The sequence below is a fragment of the Cajanus cajan genome, chromosome 5 (assembly GCF_000230855.2).
Source record: "Cajanus cajan strain Asha chromosome 5, NIPB_CcT2T_4, whole genome shotgun sequence".
Classification (NCBI taxonomy): Eukaryota; Viridiplantae; Streptophyta; class Magnoliopsida; order Fabales; family Fabaceae; genus Cajanus; species Cajanus cajan.
Genome location: NC_138521.1, coordinates 69,670,603 through 69,691,767, shown reverse-complemented (window position 1 = coordinate 69,691,767; position 21,165 = coordinate 69,670,603). Strand labels below are relative to the sequence as shown.

Here is a 21,165-nt window from a genome sequence, read left to right as displayed (position 1 = left end):
TTCAAATTAAGCAAATTGAATAAATGCCAAAAGGGGGCAAAAAATTACAAATTAAAATAAATAGTTAGCAGCATGGTATCAATAGCGTTTCGCGTTTGGATTTTCGCAGCAACAGCGTTCCGCGTTTGGATTTTCGCAGCAATAGCTCCGCGTTTGGTTAAAATCAGGGGTTTTGGCCTTTTGGGAAATAGGGATTTAGCACAGTGGTGGGGAGTCTGGGGACGTAGAGTCGTGGACTCACCGACTCAGGAGTCAGGACTATGTTTCGCAGCAATAGCCAATAGCTCCGCGTACTGGGTAGGAGATTCGGATTGGGTAACTTGCTTTCCGTGTTTTGATGTTTGGTTAAAATGGATTTTTAAAACTGTTTTTGATCCAATCCGGTTTCAATAAAATGGTTCGGTTAATTAGATTTTTCAAAACCGGTTTGGTTCGGATATTTCTTGTTTGGATCGGTTATTTTTTGGATCAGTTCGGTTCAGTTTTAAATGGTTCGGTTCGGTTCGGTTTTTTTGCACACCCCTAAATTCAGTGTTTGTAAATGTTAACAAAAGCCAAAGAACAGTTATAAATGCATCGTGCTTAAAAGGTGTTGCCAAGTAGCACTAAGTAGGAACCATGCTAAATCATTTTTGATAATGCTTTTACAAAACCGTGACGGCCTAACGTCGACCTAAGCAGACAATATCTCGAATACGGTGACCCTAACGAACTTATGGTAGGAACATTTAGCACTAGGGGACTTTTCCCTTAGCATCGACTGCGATTGAGGGGGCTTGTTCCGGTATACCTAAAAGTCTCGCATCACTTAGGAATTGAGACTAAGTTTAGTTTATAAATACCCTCCCTCCTTAACCTACCGATACGCCTTTTAAAGGATAAAATCGTGACGGTCCAATAAATGTCAAAGGAGACAATACCTCGGACTTACGTTAGGAACACTTTCTAATGTGTTTGCCTACTAAGCATGAAATTAAGGTTGTTGTCTTCTGATCTAATGATATGATATAATCTAGTACGAGAAACAGAGTTTTAAATGTTGAAGGTAGGAGTTAAGATTAATGTGAATTTGACTCTTCAAGGCCATTATATGGTGACAGTCTCGTACACTTATTCACCCATAGAACCAACAAATCGCGCCAATCTGGATTAGGTGCTTTTAAGAAAGATTTCGGATTAAAGTTTGTAGACGAAAAAATCATGATTGGAAAGAAAAATTCATCTAAAGTAGTCTGTTGGGTTTGAAATATAAATTCACAGGATATCAGAAGTAAAGAACAAAACTGTGTGCTGATTTAATAAATGTTTGTGGAAAGAAGAGGAGTAAAGACCATAACTGTATAATACCATAATTAGCACTTTCTAGAAAGAACAGATATTTCTGCAAATGTTCGTTAAAATTAAAATATTAGAAAGTTAAAGGATTCTTTGATTCAGATTTGGGGTAAAGCAATATAAGATGGACGGTTTATCCTTATTCTCTGGAGCTTAATATATATTCTTTGCAATTGACGAAGGCTTAAAGTGGCGAGCGTTAGTACAAAATTGAAGAAAGTGCTTTTACGCGGTGGAAATTGCAGATAATGGACGAAAAGTGTTGCTAAATATCAAACGAGTGAATTGATAACGGAAATATGACAACGATATTAAAAAAATCTGCATTGTTAATATATTTACTTTCTATATAAATTAAAATGCATCATTTCAAAGATGAAACTCTCACTTTATTTTTGTTCACTCAATAAATTCGCTCTTATCTCTTTTGAGTTTTGAGATTGAGTTTGACGGCAATCACTAAACTATAAAAATTTTCACTCACTCTCTTTTTCTTCATATAGTTTTCTTTTTATTGAAATCTGTAACGAGCATAAGGCAAAGGAGGGGAACCATCCTTCAAAAGCCGCCCAAGAGGTTGGAGAACCTCCCGTCTTATAAGGACTCCTTGGTGAGGAGACCTCCCCGATGTGGGACTTGTTTTACCCCCTTCGAAAGCCAGCGTCCTCGATGGCTGCACTCCACGGTACTTCACTCACCGGCACTTCACTCGGCCTTCTTGCCGGTCAGAACCCTCCGTGGGTAGCCCTTCTCGATTTGGCTGGCTCTCAATGAAAGCACCATTGTAACGAGCATAAGGCTAAGGAGGGGAACCATCCCTCAAAAGCCGGCCCAAGAGGTTGGAGAACCTCCCGCCTTATAAGGACTCCTTGGTGAGGAGACCTCCCCGATGTGGGACTTGTTACAAAATCCTTATTTCAAAATTATAAAAATTGTCAATAAGTTAGAAGTTTCTTATGATTACAAATATTTAAATTTATCTTTATCAAGTATTGTCAATATCAATTTTTATTTATTTAAAATACAATAATAAAAAAATCTCTTAATATTGCAAAAGTTTGAATTATTTTTGGATATTTTATTATTCGTACAAAATATCCACTAATTTTGTGGAAAAATAAAAAGTTTGATTAGTTACATTTAGTTAAAAAAATTCTAAATCACATTTTTTCATCTATAAAACTTGAATTAAAAAACAAATTGTTCAAGAAATTCTAGTTCAACTTACTCATATCTAACATGCATATGTTAGTGAGTTCCTTTTCATCTAAAATTATTTACATCTAAAAAAAAAGTATTCCTTTAATTTTTATCAAGTGGTCTATTATTATTCTTGCGACCATGCATACAGTAAGAATAAGAATAAAAGATCTACGATGCATCTTCTCTCATTCTAGAGGCTATCTTCAAAAATGATATGATTCATCGCCAAATGCTACCAGCCATGGTTGAATTCAGTTTCTTAATATGTAAGGCAGCATATAATCTTATTCAAGTGGTAATGAACTTTTACAAGTTATTCTTTTTGCACCCCATAAACTTAATTGGTTCTTATCCAATTCCCTTGGTAGCCTAATGTCACAAATTAATACTGATGAGATTCCTCTTGGAAATCTCAAGATTGCTTCAAGCCTTCACGGAACTCCTTTGCCTTCATAACCATGATTCCATCAAATACCATGCTTTAAATCACCATTAGTCCTTCCATACCCATCTCTGGCAAATCTTCTTGTACATTAGTTCTGTATATTCAAAACTATATACCATGGTTTTCGAGAAGGCTAGTGTTAGGGAAATAGCAAATAGCTGCAGCAGAAGGAACGATGACCAAGGAATCTATTTGGAAGAAAATGTTACCACAAATTATGGCAAAACCAAATCCAATATGCAAAAAGAAGTGGCAAGGATAGTTCTCTTGAGGTCGCAACTACGCCAAAAAAGAAGAAAGAAAATTGCAAATGACTGTGCCAAATCTTTGCCAAGCAGGCTCAGTAAAGTTTCGCTAGCAGAAGATTCTGCAAAATAAATTATAGGTAGGAAAAACCCAAAATTATGGTATTTTCTTTGTAACATGAGACAAGTTATGCATGCATTGCACATGAGAGTTTTATGATGTTCAAATCATTTAAATCATGATAATTAATTGAGTCAATAGTGTTTAATAGTTTCTATAGATCATTATTCTTTACAATCTTCCGATGTTAAAGAAAAGACAGAAATGAGAGTAGAGAAATTTCTACTCATTTTTGCTATTCTCTAAATTTTCAAATGCACCAAATTAAAAACAAAATCTCCTTTTTCCACCCTTTCTTATTTATTTATTTTTGATAAAAATGATAAATAAGAGATGACAATTTTTCACCTTTCTTATGATCATTCACATAATATAAAAATAATTCGTATATTCTATTTGCGTGAATCCAGAAATAGAAATATTAAACAATTTTATTTGTGTCAGTAAAGTCGAAATATTTTGTGTTTCTATATTTTATTTAATAAAGATGTTTAATAATTATCCTTGTTTATTAGATAAGTTGTTGTGCTTGGTATTCAAATCTTATGATTTTTAATTCAAGTCTTGTGTGTGAAAAGATAGTTAATTTTTAATATTATTTCTTATTCATTAAAAATTTAAGAATATAACATCTATATTAACCTGATATTATATTTATTTTAAAATATTTAAAAATTATCAATATTTATTAAATTAACCTGATATTATATTTAGTTTTTTAACCTCAAGATTTTGAACTTGAGTTTGTCAAAATAATTAATTTTTAATACTATTTTTTATTATTTAAAAACTTAAGAATATAACAATTTAAAAATTATAGATACAAAAATAGAAAATCGATTTTATATTATAGGTATAAATTAAAAAAAATTATATAAAAAAAAAAAAACTTCGTTCGTACATTAAACATGCACGTTGGAGAGCCGAAACAAATATCGGCCCATATTTTATGGCCGTGTTAAATGTTTGGTATCGTACGACATAGTGATTAAAGCCTGTATTCTATAGCCCCTATTTTTTATACACTATACGCCATCAATATAAAAATATTTACACAATTAATTAATTAAAAAATATATATTTTAGGGTAATTTAAAAATATCTTAGATAAGACTATTAAAAAGTTTAACAATTTATAATTAAAGTCAGTTTAATGTTTTTATTTATATTATCATTTTAATTCGTATAATATTAGTCTGTATAATATCCGAAAACTATATGCTTTGACAAAAAGTTTGACACAACATAATTTCATACGAACTAAAGTTTTCAAATATCAATTTGTGACCTAAACATTGATGAAATTAATATCGGTGATGATTAAGATTGTGTTTATAAACCCAGTTGAACGAAAGATTTTCCACATTTTAATTCACAAAAATAAACTCTAATAATAGATTTGAGTTACGTTCAAGTGAAAGCTGAAAAGTATGTGAGCTTTAAATGCACACATTCGTGGGTGTGTTCTTCTTTCTCTTTCGATTCCACAGTGCATTTTGTCTCTTTCCCATCGTCTTTCTTTTTGAATTTCTTACGGATATAGATTTTTTTTTAAAAAGAATTACCAAAAAGGCATATGCGTAACTTTATTTACACATCTAGTACTATTTAATGTACACACTCAGAATTCGATTCTTGGGGAACCGAATTCTGAACACAAAAAAAATAAATAAAATTTTGAAGCTCAGAATTCAATTTTTCGGGAATCGAATTCTGAGTGTGTACAGTAAATGGTGCTAGATGTGTAAATAAAGTTGAATAAATGCCTTTTTGGTAATTTTTTTTTTAAATTCTATATCCGTAAAAAATTCCTTTCTTTTTTGGTGAGATTTCGCGTGGATTTCTACTTATTTCAATTGTAAATCGTCCCATAACTAAATAAAAAATAGTATAAAATTTTTTAAGGAGAAAAATTGGCAAGCACAGTGATTTGGCACATAAAAAGTTAAAAACAGAAGCAGCATATATGGATATGGGCCATATATATATTTCATACTTTTAGGTTGCTTTATGTAGGCGTCCCCTACCAAATTCTCTATATTTTCTTCCTAGTGTGTTTTGTCGTTTTACACCAACCAATGATGTCCCAATAGACCCTGTTTTTAATTCAACCACGAAAAAACCTTTGAAATAATTGGTCCAGGTTCTGTATATGTTGATGATGCGATACCCAGAACCTCAAACATTAGGTGGAGAGACATTGTTGTTGCTCTTTGTCCTTCTCCACTTCAAAGTCTTCATTCAATTAATTGCTTGCTATGCCTTGTTTTGGACTATGAATCTGTAAGCCATAGAGGTATATCACAATGTACTTTATCACACTATAAAATTGAGCTTAAATTACATTTCTATAAATTGATTGCATCAACTACTACTTTCACGAACTAAGGTCGCTTAATTTTGATAGTTAGAGACTAAATTTGTAATATAACAAATATCAAGATAACAAATATGTAATCTATTTGGTAAAATCTAGTGGATAACAAATATCAAGTTAGTTAATAGTGCGTGTTTCCAACTATGTATTACTTAAAACGAATGTTAATAATTATTGATATACAAAAATTTATTTAAGATATTATTTCTCTTAACAAATAATTTTTTATACACACAATAAGTTAGAAATTATATCTTTTATTTTTATTTTTTTAATGATATTTGTTTTATTGAAATTGCATAAATCTCAATTCACTAATTAAAAAAAAGTAATTTTTATTTAAATAAATTTCATAGAAATACGAAATATTTCAACCACTAATAATTAATATATATATATAATATTAAATTTTAATAATTTAATTGTTGAGTATTTTAATATTATTTAACGATGGTGCAGACCAAATTTTAAATAAATTGGATATTTATAGTTACTTAATTTCACAGTCAACATTTATTTATAATTTTTTGAAAAATATATTATAGTTTTATATTCATTTAATGTATAAAATAATTTTTAAATTTCATAAAAATTCTATTGAAAAATACAGGTTACACATTAATCATAAAAAATGATTTAAATAAATAAATATATATGTAACATATAACTTTCGTAAATGAGAATATGAATATTCAATATTATTTTTAAAATCAAAGTAAAAAGTTTAATTAAAATATTACAAATAAAATTGTCATGTATCATCATTATTGTGATAATCTTTATAATTATTGCAATTGTTGGTAACTACCACCACCATCACCACATCACTATTATCATTGTTACCTTTGTCAAACTATCACAATTACCGTTGTTATCATTATTATTGTCACTACCGTTACCACTATCACCATTGCTACCACCACCATCATAAATCCTAAACCCTATATCATAAAATCATACATGGTGGCAATTGTAATGACAATTGTGATGAGGATAATGAGAAAGATAACTACAATGGTGATAGTACATGATAGTTTTCATTGTACTATTTAAATATAAGTCGTATATTTTAATTTAAAGGTTGAAATTAAGTATTTTTATTTTCTTGTAAGAAAAAATTTCATATGATATGTTCATATATATATATATATATATATATATATATATATATATGTGTGTGTGTATGTATTTATATACACATAAAATATGAGTATAAAAGAATCAATAGCTTTCAAACATTCATGAATATTCATAAAAATATTTTATACGTTAAATTAATGAAATAAAGTATCAAATACTTTCAATTTAAAAAAAATTATATACAAAATTAATCTATAAATTAAGAACTTTTAATTTAACAATTTGATTATTGAAATTTGATGTAAAATATGAATTATTGAGTGAAGTAAAACTAGGTAGATTTACTCTTAGAGTAAGTGAATCCCTCATTATATATGTATACAAACTTGATTTATGTATTAAGAACTTTTAATTTAATGGTTAAATTGTTAAAATTTGACGTAAAACATGTGTTATTGAGTGAGATAAATATAGGTGGACTTATTTTTAGAGTGATATACACACCTAGGAGAGATCTACTTACTTTAAAAATAAATATACTTATACTTATTTATCGTAATAACTCATATTTTATATCAAATTTTGATAATCAAATCATTAAATTAAAAATTCTTAATATATAAATCAAATTTACAAATTTTAAATAAAAATTGAAAAACATAAGATACTTCATTATACATAATATCAAATAATTTTTAAATTTCTTAAAATTTACAAATTTAACTTATACATTAAGAATTTTTAATTTAACTATTAAATTATTAAAATTTAATATAAAATACGAGATATTGAAAATAAAGTAAGTTTAGATAAATTTATTTTTAAAATAAGTAAACATAGAATTAAAATGAGATCTAAATCACTTATAATTACTCTAGGAGTTATCAAACTATATATATATCCACCTATTTTAACGAACAACATATCATATATTTCACCATTAGATTAAAAGAACAATGAATTAAGATGAGTGTAATCGTTTATAATTATTCTTGAAGTAGTTGGAACCGATTTTACTCTTTGTGCTTGTATATGTGGGAGCATATTGCATGGTACCACTCGTGAAGAAACCATAAAGTTTTCATTTTAGTAATGGCCTTCATATATGTTTGGGGGAGGGAGGGATTTCATTTCTTTTTTTACTCGATACATGCAACATCGTATTTATAGAACTCCATGAATTAAAAAATTTCCTTGCTTCGTTTGCTTTAGATGACAAGATCGAATAGGGAGAATTGACCATTATTTGAATAGTTACAAATGAAAATATTACACGCGCTTACATTTTATATTCCACCCATTATATATATGTCATTTTTTTAAAACCATGTTATTATATATGTAAATTTAAAAGGGATAGAAAGTAGACTTATATTCTTTTCAATTAAAAATAAGTGTAAAAGAAAATCAAGATAGGAACAGGACATTGTTAAACTATTTTAATATTTTGCTCATTTATTTGATTAAAATATTATACTAATTTCATGTTATTAAGATACTAATTGAATGTAATTTTAAACGAATGTTAAAAGAATTAGTTGAAAAATGTTTCACATGTATAGAATATTGAGAAAGGAAAATATCCGTACGTCCGGTTACCACACGTTGAACAACAAATTTTCAGCATTCTTGCTTGTACTACATATATTATCTTATAATACATTTTCTTTTGACAGATAATATTTTCAATTTGACATTTTTCTTATTTTATCTAAATAAAATAATATAAAAAATAGTTATATATTATGTTTTATGTGATTCGAGTATTAAACAAATTTAATTTTTCTTTTGTCCTCATTATTGGTTTAAAGTTATTTAAGTATAAATTATTTCTATTATACCCTGAATTAATTGCTAAGTTTTTTTTTATACAAAATTTAAGGATTTTCTAATTAGAATTTGACTTTTATTTCGATAATATATTTTTATTTATTGTATATTTCATTAATATATATATTTATACATATTATCGATGAAAAATTTTAATTCTAATTAAAAAAGAACAACACTACACTTAAAGAATTATATCTAAGTTTTATCTAATTTTTTTCCCTATACATTTACTTATAACTAATATTAAATATAATAATCACTTAAAATAAATAATATATTTAAAATAAAATTAAAATTTATGATAAAATTGATTAAAAATAACAAACTTAATCACTTTTTTTAGTCTTGATAATTTGTTCAATATTATTTATAATTTGATGTATATAACATATAATAATTATAGATGGAGGTAGTAAATGAGAAAGACACAAAATTTCCCATGAACAGGAAAAAGAAAATCTGGTGCGATGTTGTGTCTCTTATTTTCTCGTTGAAATAATATGTCAACTTTATATAAAAAGGCTTGATTCTCTTTTAATTGACAACTTTTTAATTTAAATATAATTGAAATAAGATAAAGGGACAAAAAAAGTGGGGGCGTGAATTCGATTTTACCTAATGTAGAGGGGGCCAAATTGGAGAGCGTCTGATACATCGACACGGAAGCATGTCTCCAAGCCCAGTTAGTGATATATAAGCGTATATCGGAATCTTTTATTATTCATAGTGATGGGTAGTTACTATGATTTATGAATGAATAAGCCATACCTTATATCTCTCAAAAGATGAAGCTATTTGGTTTCCCTCTCAAGGCTGAGGAAGTTATTGCAAATAGATCATTCCAGTGTCGATACTGTCGTCGCCAATTTCCGAATTCTCAAGCACTTGGAGGCCACCAAAACGCGCACAAGAGAGAACGTGCTAAGCTAGCTCAGTTCAAATACCTTCGCCGTCTTCGACAACACCATGATAGGTTCAAAAATGAACCAAAAGATCTACTTAAACCTACCCTTGTTGTTGCTAGTGCAACATCTAGTACTCATGCTGCTCAACCTTTCTTTCAATTTCATGGTGCAGGTGGGGATCATGTGGATCTCAACCTCACCCTAGCTTGCTCCTCTAATAATTTCAACAATTGAAGAATTAATTAACCCATATTTAGGTATTGCTTACATAGTTATATGGACCTTAATTAATTAATAAGGGTAACTGTATGTAAACACTAAATTAATTCTCGAGGACAGCGTTTGTTTTACGTACTTAGAGTTTGGATGGGACACTATGCTTTCTAGTTATCACGATTCACGTGTCATGTTGTCAGTATCTATACTTTCATTTCCTTTACTGGCTTCTTATTTTGTTTCTATCATATGCGTCCAAGTATTTAAGTTTCCTCTCTTGTTTGATGAGATATGATTATAGCTAAGTGTCATGGTTGTCGATTTTAAACTCTTGCACCAACAGTAATATATCTCAGATCGGGTTACACTCGTACACATCCTCTAATGTTGGAATTGAATCACTCGATGTTGGGAGAAGTAAAATTTGAACGGATTGGTTAATGAGAATTATCATGTTCATACCAATATTCAATTGAGACGTTAGGTTTTATTTTCCACGGTACGGTTGACACAATCTACCACCGATTCCATTAAGATTCCGATAACCAATACTTATGGAGAGATCTTTACAAGAGAGTAATAAACAAACTGTGTAACTAAATATTAATCTAAAACTTTATTTATAATTTTTTATGTCTAATGAGGGTGTTGAGCACCGGAGGGATTATCACACATAATCACACATATACACATGTCTCCACATTGGAGAAATAGTCCTCACGATTTTGCTCTTGAACATCACCCAAAAAGCCTCTCAACCAATGGAGACAATTGTGTGTATATAAACTCATGTTCATCATCTTGTTTGAACGATGTGGGACTTTGCTTGCATCCCAACAATTCTTCCCTCAAACAAAGGACCACAGTTTACCCCCTCTCCTGCAGCGGAAACTACGAGTATTATCCGATGATGGTCCCCACAAAGCTCACTCACGCTCAAAGTGTTTGCACCGCCGCTCCATCATAACCTCCCTCATGACAGTGGGACACGCCTCCTAACCCTCCATGTTACTAGGAAGCCTCTCTTCCACATGGACCCACTGTTAAGAGAACTTTCGATACAAGGAATCACAAACTTAGATCTACCTGCCAGCCATCATACTCGTCGAGCCGGTCACCTGATCAGACCATCAGTTCTTATATCACTTGTTGAGCACCGAAGGAGTTACCACACATATACACATGTCTCTACATTGGTGAGACACACAAATTATGTGGTTCAGTCAGTGTGACCTACGTACACGGGCAGTTCAAGAGTTTCTTATTTATGAATGAATAGAGATAATGATACAGATGTCTTTTAACCTTATAACAAGAATAAAATATAACAGTCTCATTACAACCCAAATAATAGTGAAAATAGTAACGGATAAAATTATAAATTCAAGGCATCTCAACATAGGAAATATAATATAATTCATATTTTTTCTTTATCTTCATTGTTAACTCAAAATAAGAACAACAAAAACAAAATAATAACATCAGAAATTTATATTGTGGAAAATATTCTAAATGTAAAAAAAAATATACAAAAAAATAGACATGAACCTTAAATACAAATACAACAATATATTCAATTTTTAGATAAAACCTTCAAAGTTGATTATCATTTTTCCTCAAAAAAATTCAATAAGAGGCTTTCATTTTTCTTTCTCACTTTCACTGCATGTGTTGTGTCTGTGTTCTATTCTTCGATCAATAGAGGAGATTTACACGGTGCAATTAATGCACGGAACAGTTGGAGGTTGAAAGAAAATTCAAGCTTGTAACAGTTGGAGTGCCATTTACAACTTTGCATTTAAGGCATCGAATTGAATGAACCCTGCAACATATTTATTGGTAAGTTTTCCAGAACCACTGAATTGTTGGCTGGACGTACCACATTTTTTCTATTATTATTCGGATATAGAAGGATTATCTCATTAGAAGATGAGTTTAGGACTTTCTTTTTTTTTTTACGGAACAGGAACAAAAATAATATCAGAAAACAAATTTAAGAACAAATGCTGAAATCATACTCACTAGTCACTAGACGGTACCATGTAATGAATTCAGATATGTTTGAAGGATTTTTTTTTAAATCAACATGCTTAATTAGGTTTTTATCTTTCTAATATTACAATTATACAATTTTGGTATCTAAGATTTTAATTGAGTAATTTTAATCTTTTAAATATTGTAATTATGTAATTTTGATCCTCAAGTTTTAGTTAAACAATTTTAATTTTTCAAGTATTGCGATCACACAATCTTAGTTTCTCAAGTATAAAAAATTGTATAATCATAATTTCAAGAGAATAAAATTATACAATTGTGATCCTTAAAATACACAGTTAAAAATTAAGGAGCTAAAATTACACAATTATGATTCTTGAGAGAGTATTTAAAATTGATGAACTTACTTTAGGGATTAAAAATGTATTTAAGCCCAAAAAAATATTTTTAGAAAAAAAATAAGAAGAAAAAAAATAAAACAATTGCTTTCATTAACTAAAATTAGCTTATGTATAAATTAAAAATAATTTTTTGAAAAATTAATATGAGAAATTTTTTACTAATTAGCTTATACTTAAGTTAACTTTTAACTTATAAAGAAACTTTTTTTAAAGATGTCATTATGAAGAAATTTATTCAAATAGATTACTCTTTCAATTAAAGGTGTTTATGAATTAAATTTTTGAAAAATTTAAACTGAACTAAATCAATCTATTTTTTTTTTTTTTATAAAGTAGATTAGTTTCAAATTTTTAAAAAATATGGATCATTTTTTAAAAATTGGATCAATTTCGTGTGATGTGATTATCCACCCTAAACTCGTGTATATATATATCAAATTGTTTAAAAGAATCAAACCGATTTCTTTTATAAAAATGAATTGAGTAACTAAATTGATTTTACAAAATGGATTAATTCAATTTTTTTTTCAAAATAAATCATATTTTTTTTAATATGAATCGATTCAAATCAATTTAATTTTTTTTTCTTCATACCACTACTTCAATCATCTCAAATACTCTCGTTTCATATTTGTTTGTATAAGTAATTAGGACTTAACAAAAACATATTGAGCAGAGTTTACCTCTATCTCTAACCGGTCCAAAATTTTGATCAAATCATTTATTTGAACTCAAATCTAACTTGATCAAGATACAAATAATATAAAAATATGACATTTTAACACAATATATAAATATTAAGAATATGCATAATTAAGTTGTAGAGTGAAAGAAGTAAAAAAAAAAAAAATTAGCACATATACATTTTAAGAATAAATAATAATATTATAAATATAATATCATGATATTAAAATATGATTTATTAAAATTTGAAGTTGTCTAATCTTCTTTTAGTGGAGCTGAGTGATCAGGTGAGGTGAGTCTTGCTCACTGCTATTAGTGATGTTCCGACAGCACCTACAAAGCGAATGTTGCAAGGTTCTATCCTGACAAAGATCAATGCCTATTTATTGGACAAGTATACTGTTAAACACCGGTTATTAACATGTTAATGGGTGCAACAATTTTTTTTTACTAATAAATATAACATTTATGTAAGTGAGATCCATTTAAAATATGAGTTTCTACAAAAAAAAAAAAAAATGAGTTAATCACATATATAGTGTTAGTATAATTTTTTTTTACATTTACAATCAATCATATATTTTAATAGTATCATGTCATTTACTTATTTAATTAAATAAAAATAAAATAAAATATTTTAAAAGAAATGATTGATTGTCGGTGTAAAAAATTTTACACTGACAATGTATGGATGATTAAGTTTTAAAATATATAGAAAGTATTAAAAAAAATGATGAACCCTATTCCTTAATTTATGCATGAAGGTATAAGGTACCTAATTAATATGCATATCCTATTACAATGTACGTTTTTTGGTGTGAAAAGGAGGCGAACGTATAGGAGGCCCATGAAAAGAGGGTGGCTTTGTTCTCAGCACCTAGCGTGTGTTGGGGTTACCATGTTACCCATTTACGCACACGATTGAATGGCAAACAAAACAAATCCTATGATGACAATACATACCAACGCCTGAATCCACCACTTTGTCCTTCTTCATACGAATCTACGCAACGCTTTTCTGTGCTATCATGCCGCGGATGATTTCAACAATATTCCAGAAAGAATTCAAAAATAATTAAAATTATGAGAGTTTTTTCACTTGTTTTTCATATAATGCAATTATTCAAGGATTAAATATCCATCAATATTGAATGTATAAGTTAATATGTTTTGATAATTTTTTTAATTTTTATATGTAGAGAATTACTTATATATATAAATATTATTTTAATAAGAATTTAAGAGAAAAAATAATGATTTTAATATGAAATTAATGATTTATTATTTATTAATTTGTTTTTATCAAGAAAGGATAAGCTCAAGTAGACACTCAATGGTTGTTAGTTATATATATATTTTTGCCCATCTCACATTTATCATCTATCAAAGAAAATTACGTCAGATAATATTATTACGAGTAATAAAACTTTTTATCTAAATAATAAATAATTTTTTTGTTTGATAAGAAGATATGACTTATTCTCATTAGGTTAATTCCTTTAAGAGTACACTAGTATCTCAAGTTACAACTTATGCTCGAGATAAGAATTAAATCTCGATTAGTAATATAATTGCATACACAACATTCAATTTTAGAATTACTTGTTAAGCTAAAATATCCTCAATCATTAGTAATTATATGTTTTTCTTATCACTCTTTAGTTTTAGTTTTAATTCTTAAATTTTAACAACAAATTTAAATTCAAATAACATAAATTATTCTTTATCTTATCAACTAAATGGTATTTGATTCTAAGGATAATGATAACAATAATTTTGACATTTACGATAATAGTAACATGAAGGGTGGAAAATCAACAATTCAAACAATAATAATAATAATAATAACAATAATAATATATTTACAATTTTAATAAAATCAATAGTTTTTTATTTTTATTCTTGTAATTTTATATTTTCAAAATCCAAAGTCAATAGTTTTAGTTATTAACAATGTAAGCATAGTTCTTTTTGTAATTTCATTTGACTTTTAAAATACTTATAGTACAAGTTAACAGATTTATAATAATTGAAGGAGAATATAAAATTGCTTTGCATCATCAGTTTATAGTCTCTTTATATATATATATATATATATATATATATATATATATATATATATATATATATATATATATATGTTTTTTTAGAGGTTCTTAATATCATTTTAAATATATTTTTTTCATTTTTTTTTCATTTATTATAAAACGAAACAAGGGAAAATAAAAACTATTATCTTCTTTTTAATTAAACAGTTTTAAAATTATTCCATTTTTTACTATTTTTTATTTTCTTTTCTTTCACTTTCTTTTCTTTCAATATTTTCTTTTCTAAACAAACATAACATAAATTAACAGAAATTACACTAGAGATAATTAGTCAAATTTTTTAATTAAAATGAGATATTAGTGAAATATGTAGATACTCCATATTAATATTGTTATATTAGAAAAATTAGCATAATTCTTGAATTATATTATATTTATTTTTTTAAAAAAAATGATCTGTGCCCTAATGTGAATGACGAACCAATAAACAAAGATGTTGTACACGTACACGTGGCAGTCAGTAAAAAAAATGGACCGTATTTCCCAGTCTGGAATTTGAATCTCATTCCTCCGGGAGAGACGTTGCAAACTTTCCCATTTTCTCACATCCAATTATGCCAAAAAAAAAAGCCTCTTTTTTTCAAACAAACATTTTTTTTTTTAAATATAAAGCATTTATTCCTGTTTCCATTTAATGCTAGAACGTTGAACTGCACCTCAAAGTTGATGCATTGATCCGTTTCCTATGTATGTTTCATACTGTTTTTCGTGTCACAGTCAAAAGTTTTGTTGCTAAAGACCCCAACGCTTTGTTGATCCATCTCGCTGTCTTAACGTAAGCTCTTAATCGAATGCCACTGTAAAGTTTGGTTCTTTTCTTCGTTTTCTTTAATGGGCTATTGTCCTTTTTTTCTGCCTTTTGTGATTTTTTTTGTGCTTTTTTATATGGCTTTTGCTGTGTTGATGATTAGACAAGTTGAATGCACTTCCCGATCATATGTATCAGTTGTGATGTTTATGCTGCGTTTCAGTTTCACAGCATCACTTCATATTTTGATCGGATTGAGCAAGATAAGTAATGCTTGTACTCCATCATGGAGTATATATGAGCATATCTGTTTCCCTTTCTCCATTATGGATCATTGAAAAGATGTGAGTTTTCTTAATATTTAAGATCAGCAAAAACTTTTGTTTTTTCACCAACATTACACTATCTTCCCATTTCATTAAGCATAATATATTTATATTTGATTTTAGCTCGAATTTAGTATAGGATTTTTGAGCTTTTCTACTTGATCCGTTGAATCGTGTTTGGAAGATATATGACTATTGGTTATATATTAGTCCATAAGTTGAATAACGTCCGGAACCATGTGAGATTCTATTGTCTAGGTAGTGAAAACTGAAAACTGAAAAATCATGGTTTTAACTCTAGTGACATGAGCAAAGAGGTTTGGTCCTCTTGTGTTCTGTTGCTTACCTCCAAAAGAAACTTAAGAGATGCAGAATCATCTTGTAGGAGCTTTGCTGATTGTGTTTATATGTAATGTTATTGGTTTAGATTGCATCAGTTAATAATTAATAAATTTATATGTTCCCTAGTGTGTTGCTATTGAGGATTGAAACATGCTTTCCTTATCAGTCATTCTATGTTTGGATTTATGCAAAGAGATGGAATGAAATATTGGTAGTTGTCGTTGTTTGGATTGTTTAATATATAGGATGGAATGGAGCCTCATGGAATCTATTCTATTCAATAACTCTACTTTTATATTATTTAATTTACTTGTCAAACAATGGAATAAAAGCTTTTCTCCATTCCATCATAAACAATGGTATGCTCGACTAACCTTATTTTTTAATTTCACTGATATATCCTGAAGGTTAACTGAATTCTTCTTTAAAAATGAGAGTTGAGAAAGAAGGAGCAAAAAATGAAGGTGGACACGGCTTTTTCCACTTGTTTGACTGGACCTCAAAATCTCGTAAGAAACTATTTGCAACCAAGTCAGATTTGCCAGGTAAATGTAATGCTTATTAAGAATGTGATGAACTGTTTATGTCTCATTGTCTCTTGTCAATTGTAGTACTTTTATAAATAAAAAAAACTGTTGGTCTAAGTTTCAGTTGTGGCTTCTTTTTCTTCATCATTTGCAGAGTCCTTGAAACAGAGAAGAAAGGTTGATGGCAACTTGGCAGCGATGTTGCCCTATCTGGTATAACTATCACATTTGCTCCCCACCAATTGTTAGTTTACATATTTTGTAATGAAACCTTAGCAGTTACTTGTTTAATTCTTTCAGGTGGACGAAGATGATGAAATTGGAGTAGGGGAAAGTATTAGAGAAAATGGTGATCATAGTTGTGCATCATCTGTTATAGATGATGAAGTATGTGGAACAAAGGCCCCTGGTGTAGTTGCCAGGCTTATGGGATTAGATTCATTGCCCTCTTCCAGTTTTCCTGATCCATATTTTTCTCCATACTTTGACAACCAATCTCTTCAAGATGTGCAGTATTGGAGGACAAAGTTCAATCATCAGATCCTATATTCTGGAAAATTGAGTGAAAGAGTTGAGGGATCTTCTAGGGCCTTCATGGAGGCAAAGCCTCAAAAGATCCGTAGCAGGCCAATTGAGAAGTTTCAAACAGAAGTAATGCCTCCCAAATCAGCCAAATCTATTCCCCTTACACACCACAAACTTTTGTCCCCAATTAAGAGTCCTGGCTTTGTTCCAACAAATAATGCCACTTACATAATGGAGGCTGCTGCAAGAATCATTGAAACTGGTCCCCAAGCTACTATAAAGGCTAAAACATCTTTGGTAGCATCATCAGCAGTCTCATTGAGGGTTAGAGATCTTAAAGAAAAAGCGGAGGCTTCACAAAAAAGACCTCTAAGTGGGTCATCTTCAGTAACCTCTAGAGTTAGAGATCAAAAAGAAAAAAGAGAAGTTTCTCATAGAACTAGTAGGCTTTCTGAAGCTTCTCAAAGGTCAACTGAGTCTAACGATGCCAAGTATCTAAAGGGACAATCTTTGCACAAAAGTTGGAATGGATCTGTGGATACTCCTGTCAGATTACCTACTCAAGTAGAACAAGATTCTACTTTGAAAAATAAAGGGAAGTCTATTTCACTTGCAATCCAAGCAAAAGTGAATGTTCAAAGAAGGGAAGGTTTGGGTTTTAGCAGTGGAAAAAGTTTGGTGGAGCAAAAGGAACAATGTGACATTAAACCCTCCCAGCAGCCTCTGAAAGCTAATGTTCAAAAAAGTTTACATAAGAAATCTTCTGGTCAAAATGCATCTGGTGTTCTCAGGCAGAATAATCTGAAACAGAATTGTTCAATGGATAAAGACAGACAATCATCAAAGCCATTGGTTTCCAATACACACAATAGAAAAGTTATGAGTGGGGATTCCTCTTGTGGACGTCACAGAAGCTCTAGTAGTAAATCCATTGCAAAATCTATAGTTGGCCTTAAAAAATCATCCATGCAGGTGACAGATAGTGAAAAGGAAGTTCTATATACCCGTGCCAACAATTTCCCTAGGAAGAAGAGGTCCACAGACAGGGAATGGAATGATAGGGTTGTTGATAATTTGTTCATTGACAAAAGTCAGAAGCCTGTTCAGTCTAATCTAGTTAGTAATAAACACCATGGTGGGGCTGCAGAAGTCAAAAAGAAAGACAATGATGTAGTTTCCTTCACATTTACCACACCATTGACAAGAAGCAATTATGGTTTTGACACTGACTATGATAGTACAAGGTCTCCAGTAGTGTACCACGATATTGGTGGTGATGCCTTAGGTATCCTTTTGGATCAGAAGTTGAAGGAATTAACATATGGAGTTGAGAACTCTTATGATGACTCCTTCAGAGCAAGGTCACTTTCCAGTACTGCCCCGAAATCGAAAGATTTGGTACTTAATTCAGTTGACTTCATTCCACGGTTGCAACAGAAGAAAGACCAAGACATGATGTTGACAGATAAGCTATTCAGTAGTCATGAATGTGATTCCTTCACTAGTCTTCCAGAATTATCATACAAACATAGACTTTGGGTATATGATAATATTTTAGCTTTTGTGGTTATTATTCATTGAAAGTATCAATTGCATCATATTATAGAATCACCCTAAAGTTGACTGGAGGCATAATATTCCTTATGATTGTAGTATTGAATGGTAACTAACTCGACTTATTTTACAGGTTGATAAGATCAATCCTATGGAGGCAGAGTCATTCAATTGCGGACAGCCAAGTCCAATGTCTGTTCTTGACCCTTCCTTTTCTACTGAAAGCTGTGAATCTCCATTCAGCACAAATGCTGCCAGTTTAGAAGATCTAAACAGAAGGTAAAAACGGCATTACCATCCTGCTTGAATATAGACAATGTGTTAAGTACTCTTGGATAAATTCTTCAATATGAAGGTAGAATGAATTAAGCTTCTCCCATAAATTAAAATAAGCTTATGAACTTCAACTTTTATAAAAGTTATCTCACTTACCTTCTCTAAAAACTTATTTTAACTTCTACTCTCTCCCTCCCCAAATAATTGTAGTTTAAGGTTTCTAAACACAAATTAAGAATAATAGTAAACATCACTCTTTAATACAATTGTACTAAAATGGTCTGACTTTCTTAATAAATACATTACTTTTAATAGTAATGATTGAATAATCTATGAAAGGACAAATTATGAAAAAAAAAATTAATATTACAATGAAAAATGAGAACATCGGTCATTTTGAGATATTTTTCAAATATTAAAACTACATTCAATTTGTAATGGAAGGGGAGTATAAGCTAATTTTAACTTGGTAAAGAAGTTTAATTCATTTTATCTTATTTTTTTCATGACACACGAGTCAGGACTAGAGGTCTAATCTTTATTACATCTACTTTCAGGAAACAATTTCTGGGCTCAGGAAGTGGCTTGAATTCCTCAAGGAAGCAGTTCCATCCTTTAGAGGCTGCTGATCCAGACTTGTTGGATTCAGCATCAACTTGGAGCATGGAAAAGAAACATGCAAGTACATGGTGTCAAGTGAAGTTCGGAGAATCAAGTACATGGGAGTTGGATTATGTGAATGATATATTGTGTAATGTGGAGTTGATGTTCATGGACTTTGCCCTTGGTAGAGCTCGTGACATTGTGAACCCTCATCTCTTCAACCAGTTGGAAAGTCGAAGGGGAAGGTTTGAGGGTGATGGTGGTGAGTGTAGGATGGGAAGGAAAGTTATATTTGATTGTGTGAGTGAGTGTTTGAACTTGAGATGCAGGCGTTATGTTGGTGGGGGGTACAAAATGTGGACCAAAGGGGTTGCAATGGTGAGAAGAAATGAATGGTTGGCAAGGGAAGTGTATAAGGAAATTTCATGTTGGAGGGATATGGGGGATTCAATGGTGGATGAGCTAGTGGATAGGGACATGAGTATTCAATATGGACAGTGGCTTGATTTTGAGGTTGATACTTTTGAACTTGGTGCAGTGGTTGAAGTCCAAATATTTAATTCTTTGGTTGATGACTTGGTGGATGAAATCATGCAATTATAACACAACGCAATCAATGCTGTGAGATTTGATTTTGGCATTTTGGCACTCAATTATCATTATTAATGTGTGTGCCTGTCCCTCCACATGGCATCTCTATTCTCTATAAACAACATGAACAAACATTTATGAGAATTTATGAGAGACACGAGACATAACTGTTGCTTTCCCTAGTTGTTTTATTAATTCTATTGAGAGAAATCAATTGTGTACAGTCGTACACTTCTTTTTTCCTATAGTTTTTCATTAGCATTTTAATACTTCGTCTTAAGTTAATCTGGTTCAGTCAAAAGACAAGTATAATCTGGTTGAGAATTATTTTTGTCAAGGATCGAATTTGAATACTACCCAAACAATTTGACCTTAAATACAAAAATAAAGTTTCAACTTAAAAACTTATTTATACTCTCTTCGTTTTTTATTCATAATTGTTTTGAAATTATTTTTTTTTGTTCTTTTTTTATTATCATTTTTTTTAAATTAATGACTTATTAATTTTCTTTTTCATATTTAATCTTGATAATTAATGTGTGTTTATTGACCAATGTATTTATTCATTTTTCAATGTACCTATTTCTTTCTCAATCATCTAAAGGGTATAATATGAAAATAAGTAATAAATTTTTAAAAAAATTAAAATATTAATCATTTTCTTAATTCTTATACATAACTTTAAACATCAAACAAACAAAAAAAAATAGAGGGAGCATCATTTA

The 21,165-nt window shown here is 29.7% G+C and overlaps 1 protein-coding gene across 2 annotated transcripts; it reads left to right on the top strand.

The window, feature by feature from the left end:
• Positions 1-15,472: 15,472 nt before the first annotated feature.
• LOC109807558 (uncharacterized) lies at positions 15,473-20,679 on the top strand. Of its 2 annotated transcripts, none has more exons than XM_020370103.3 (6): positions 15,473-15,723; positions 16,772-16,909; positions 17,046-17,104; positions 17,192-18,955; positions 19,104-19,249; positions 19,804-20,679. In XM_020370103.3, exons 2-6 carry the CDS (start codon positions 16,795-16,797, stop codon positions 20,450-20,452), a joined length of 2,733 nt encoding a protein of 910 aa, XP_020225692.1. In that variant the 5' UTR covers positions 15,473-15,723; positions 16,772-16,794; the 3' UTR covers positions 20,453-20,679. The 2 variants fall into 2 exon arrangements, with proteins under 2 accessions (XP_020225692.1, XP_082931969.1); XM_083075843.1 differs by lacking the exon at positions 15,473-15,723 and adding an exon at positions 15,799-16,040.
• Positions 20,680-21,165: the final 486 nt, after the last annotated feature.

What these genes read in the sequence shown, in the direction of transcription:
- LOC109807558 (XM_020370103.3), top strand. Translation starts at nt 16,795, where the DNA reads ATGAGAGTTGAGAAAGAAGGAGCAAAAAATGAAGGTGGACACGGCTTT. An exon ending in CAGCGATGTTGCCCTATCTG is followed by an intron (nt 17,105 to 17,191) that starts GTATAACTATCA and finishes TAATTCTTTCAG; the next exon opens with GTGGACGAAGATGATGAAAT. An exon ending in TTAGAAGATCTAAACAGAAG is followed by an intron (nt 19,250 to 19,803) that starts GTAAAAACGGCA and finishes ATCTACTTTCAG; the next exon opens with GAAACAATTTCTGGGCTCAG.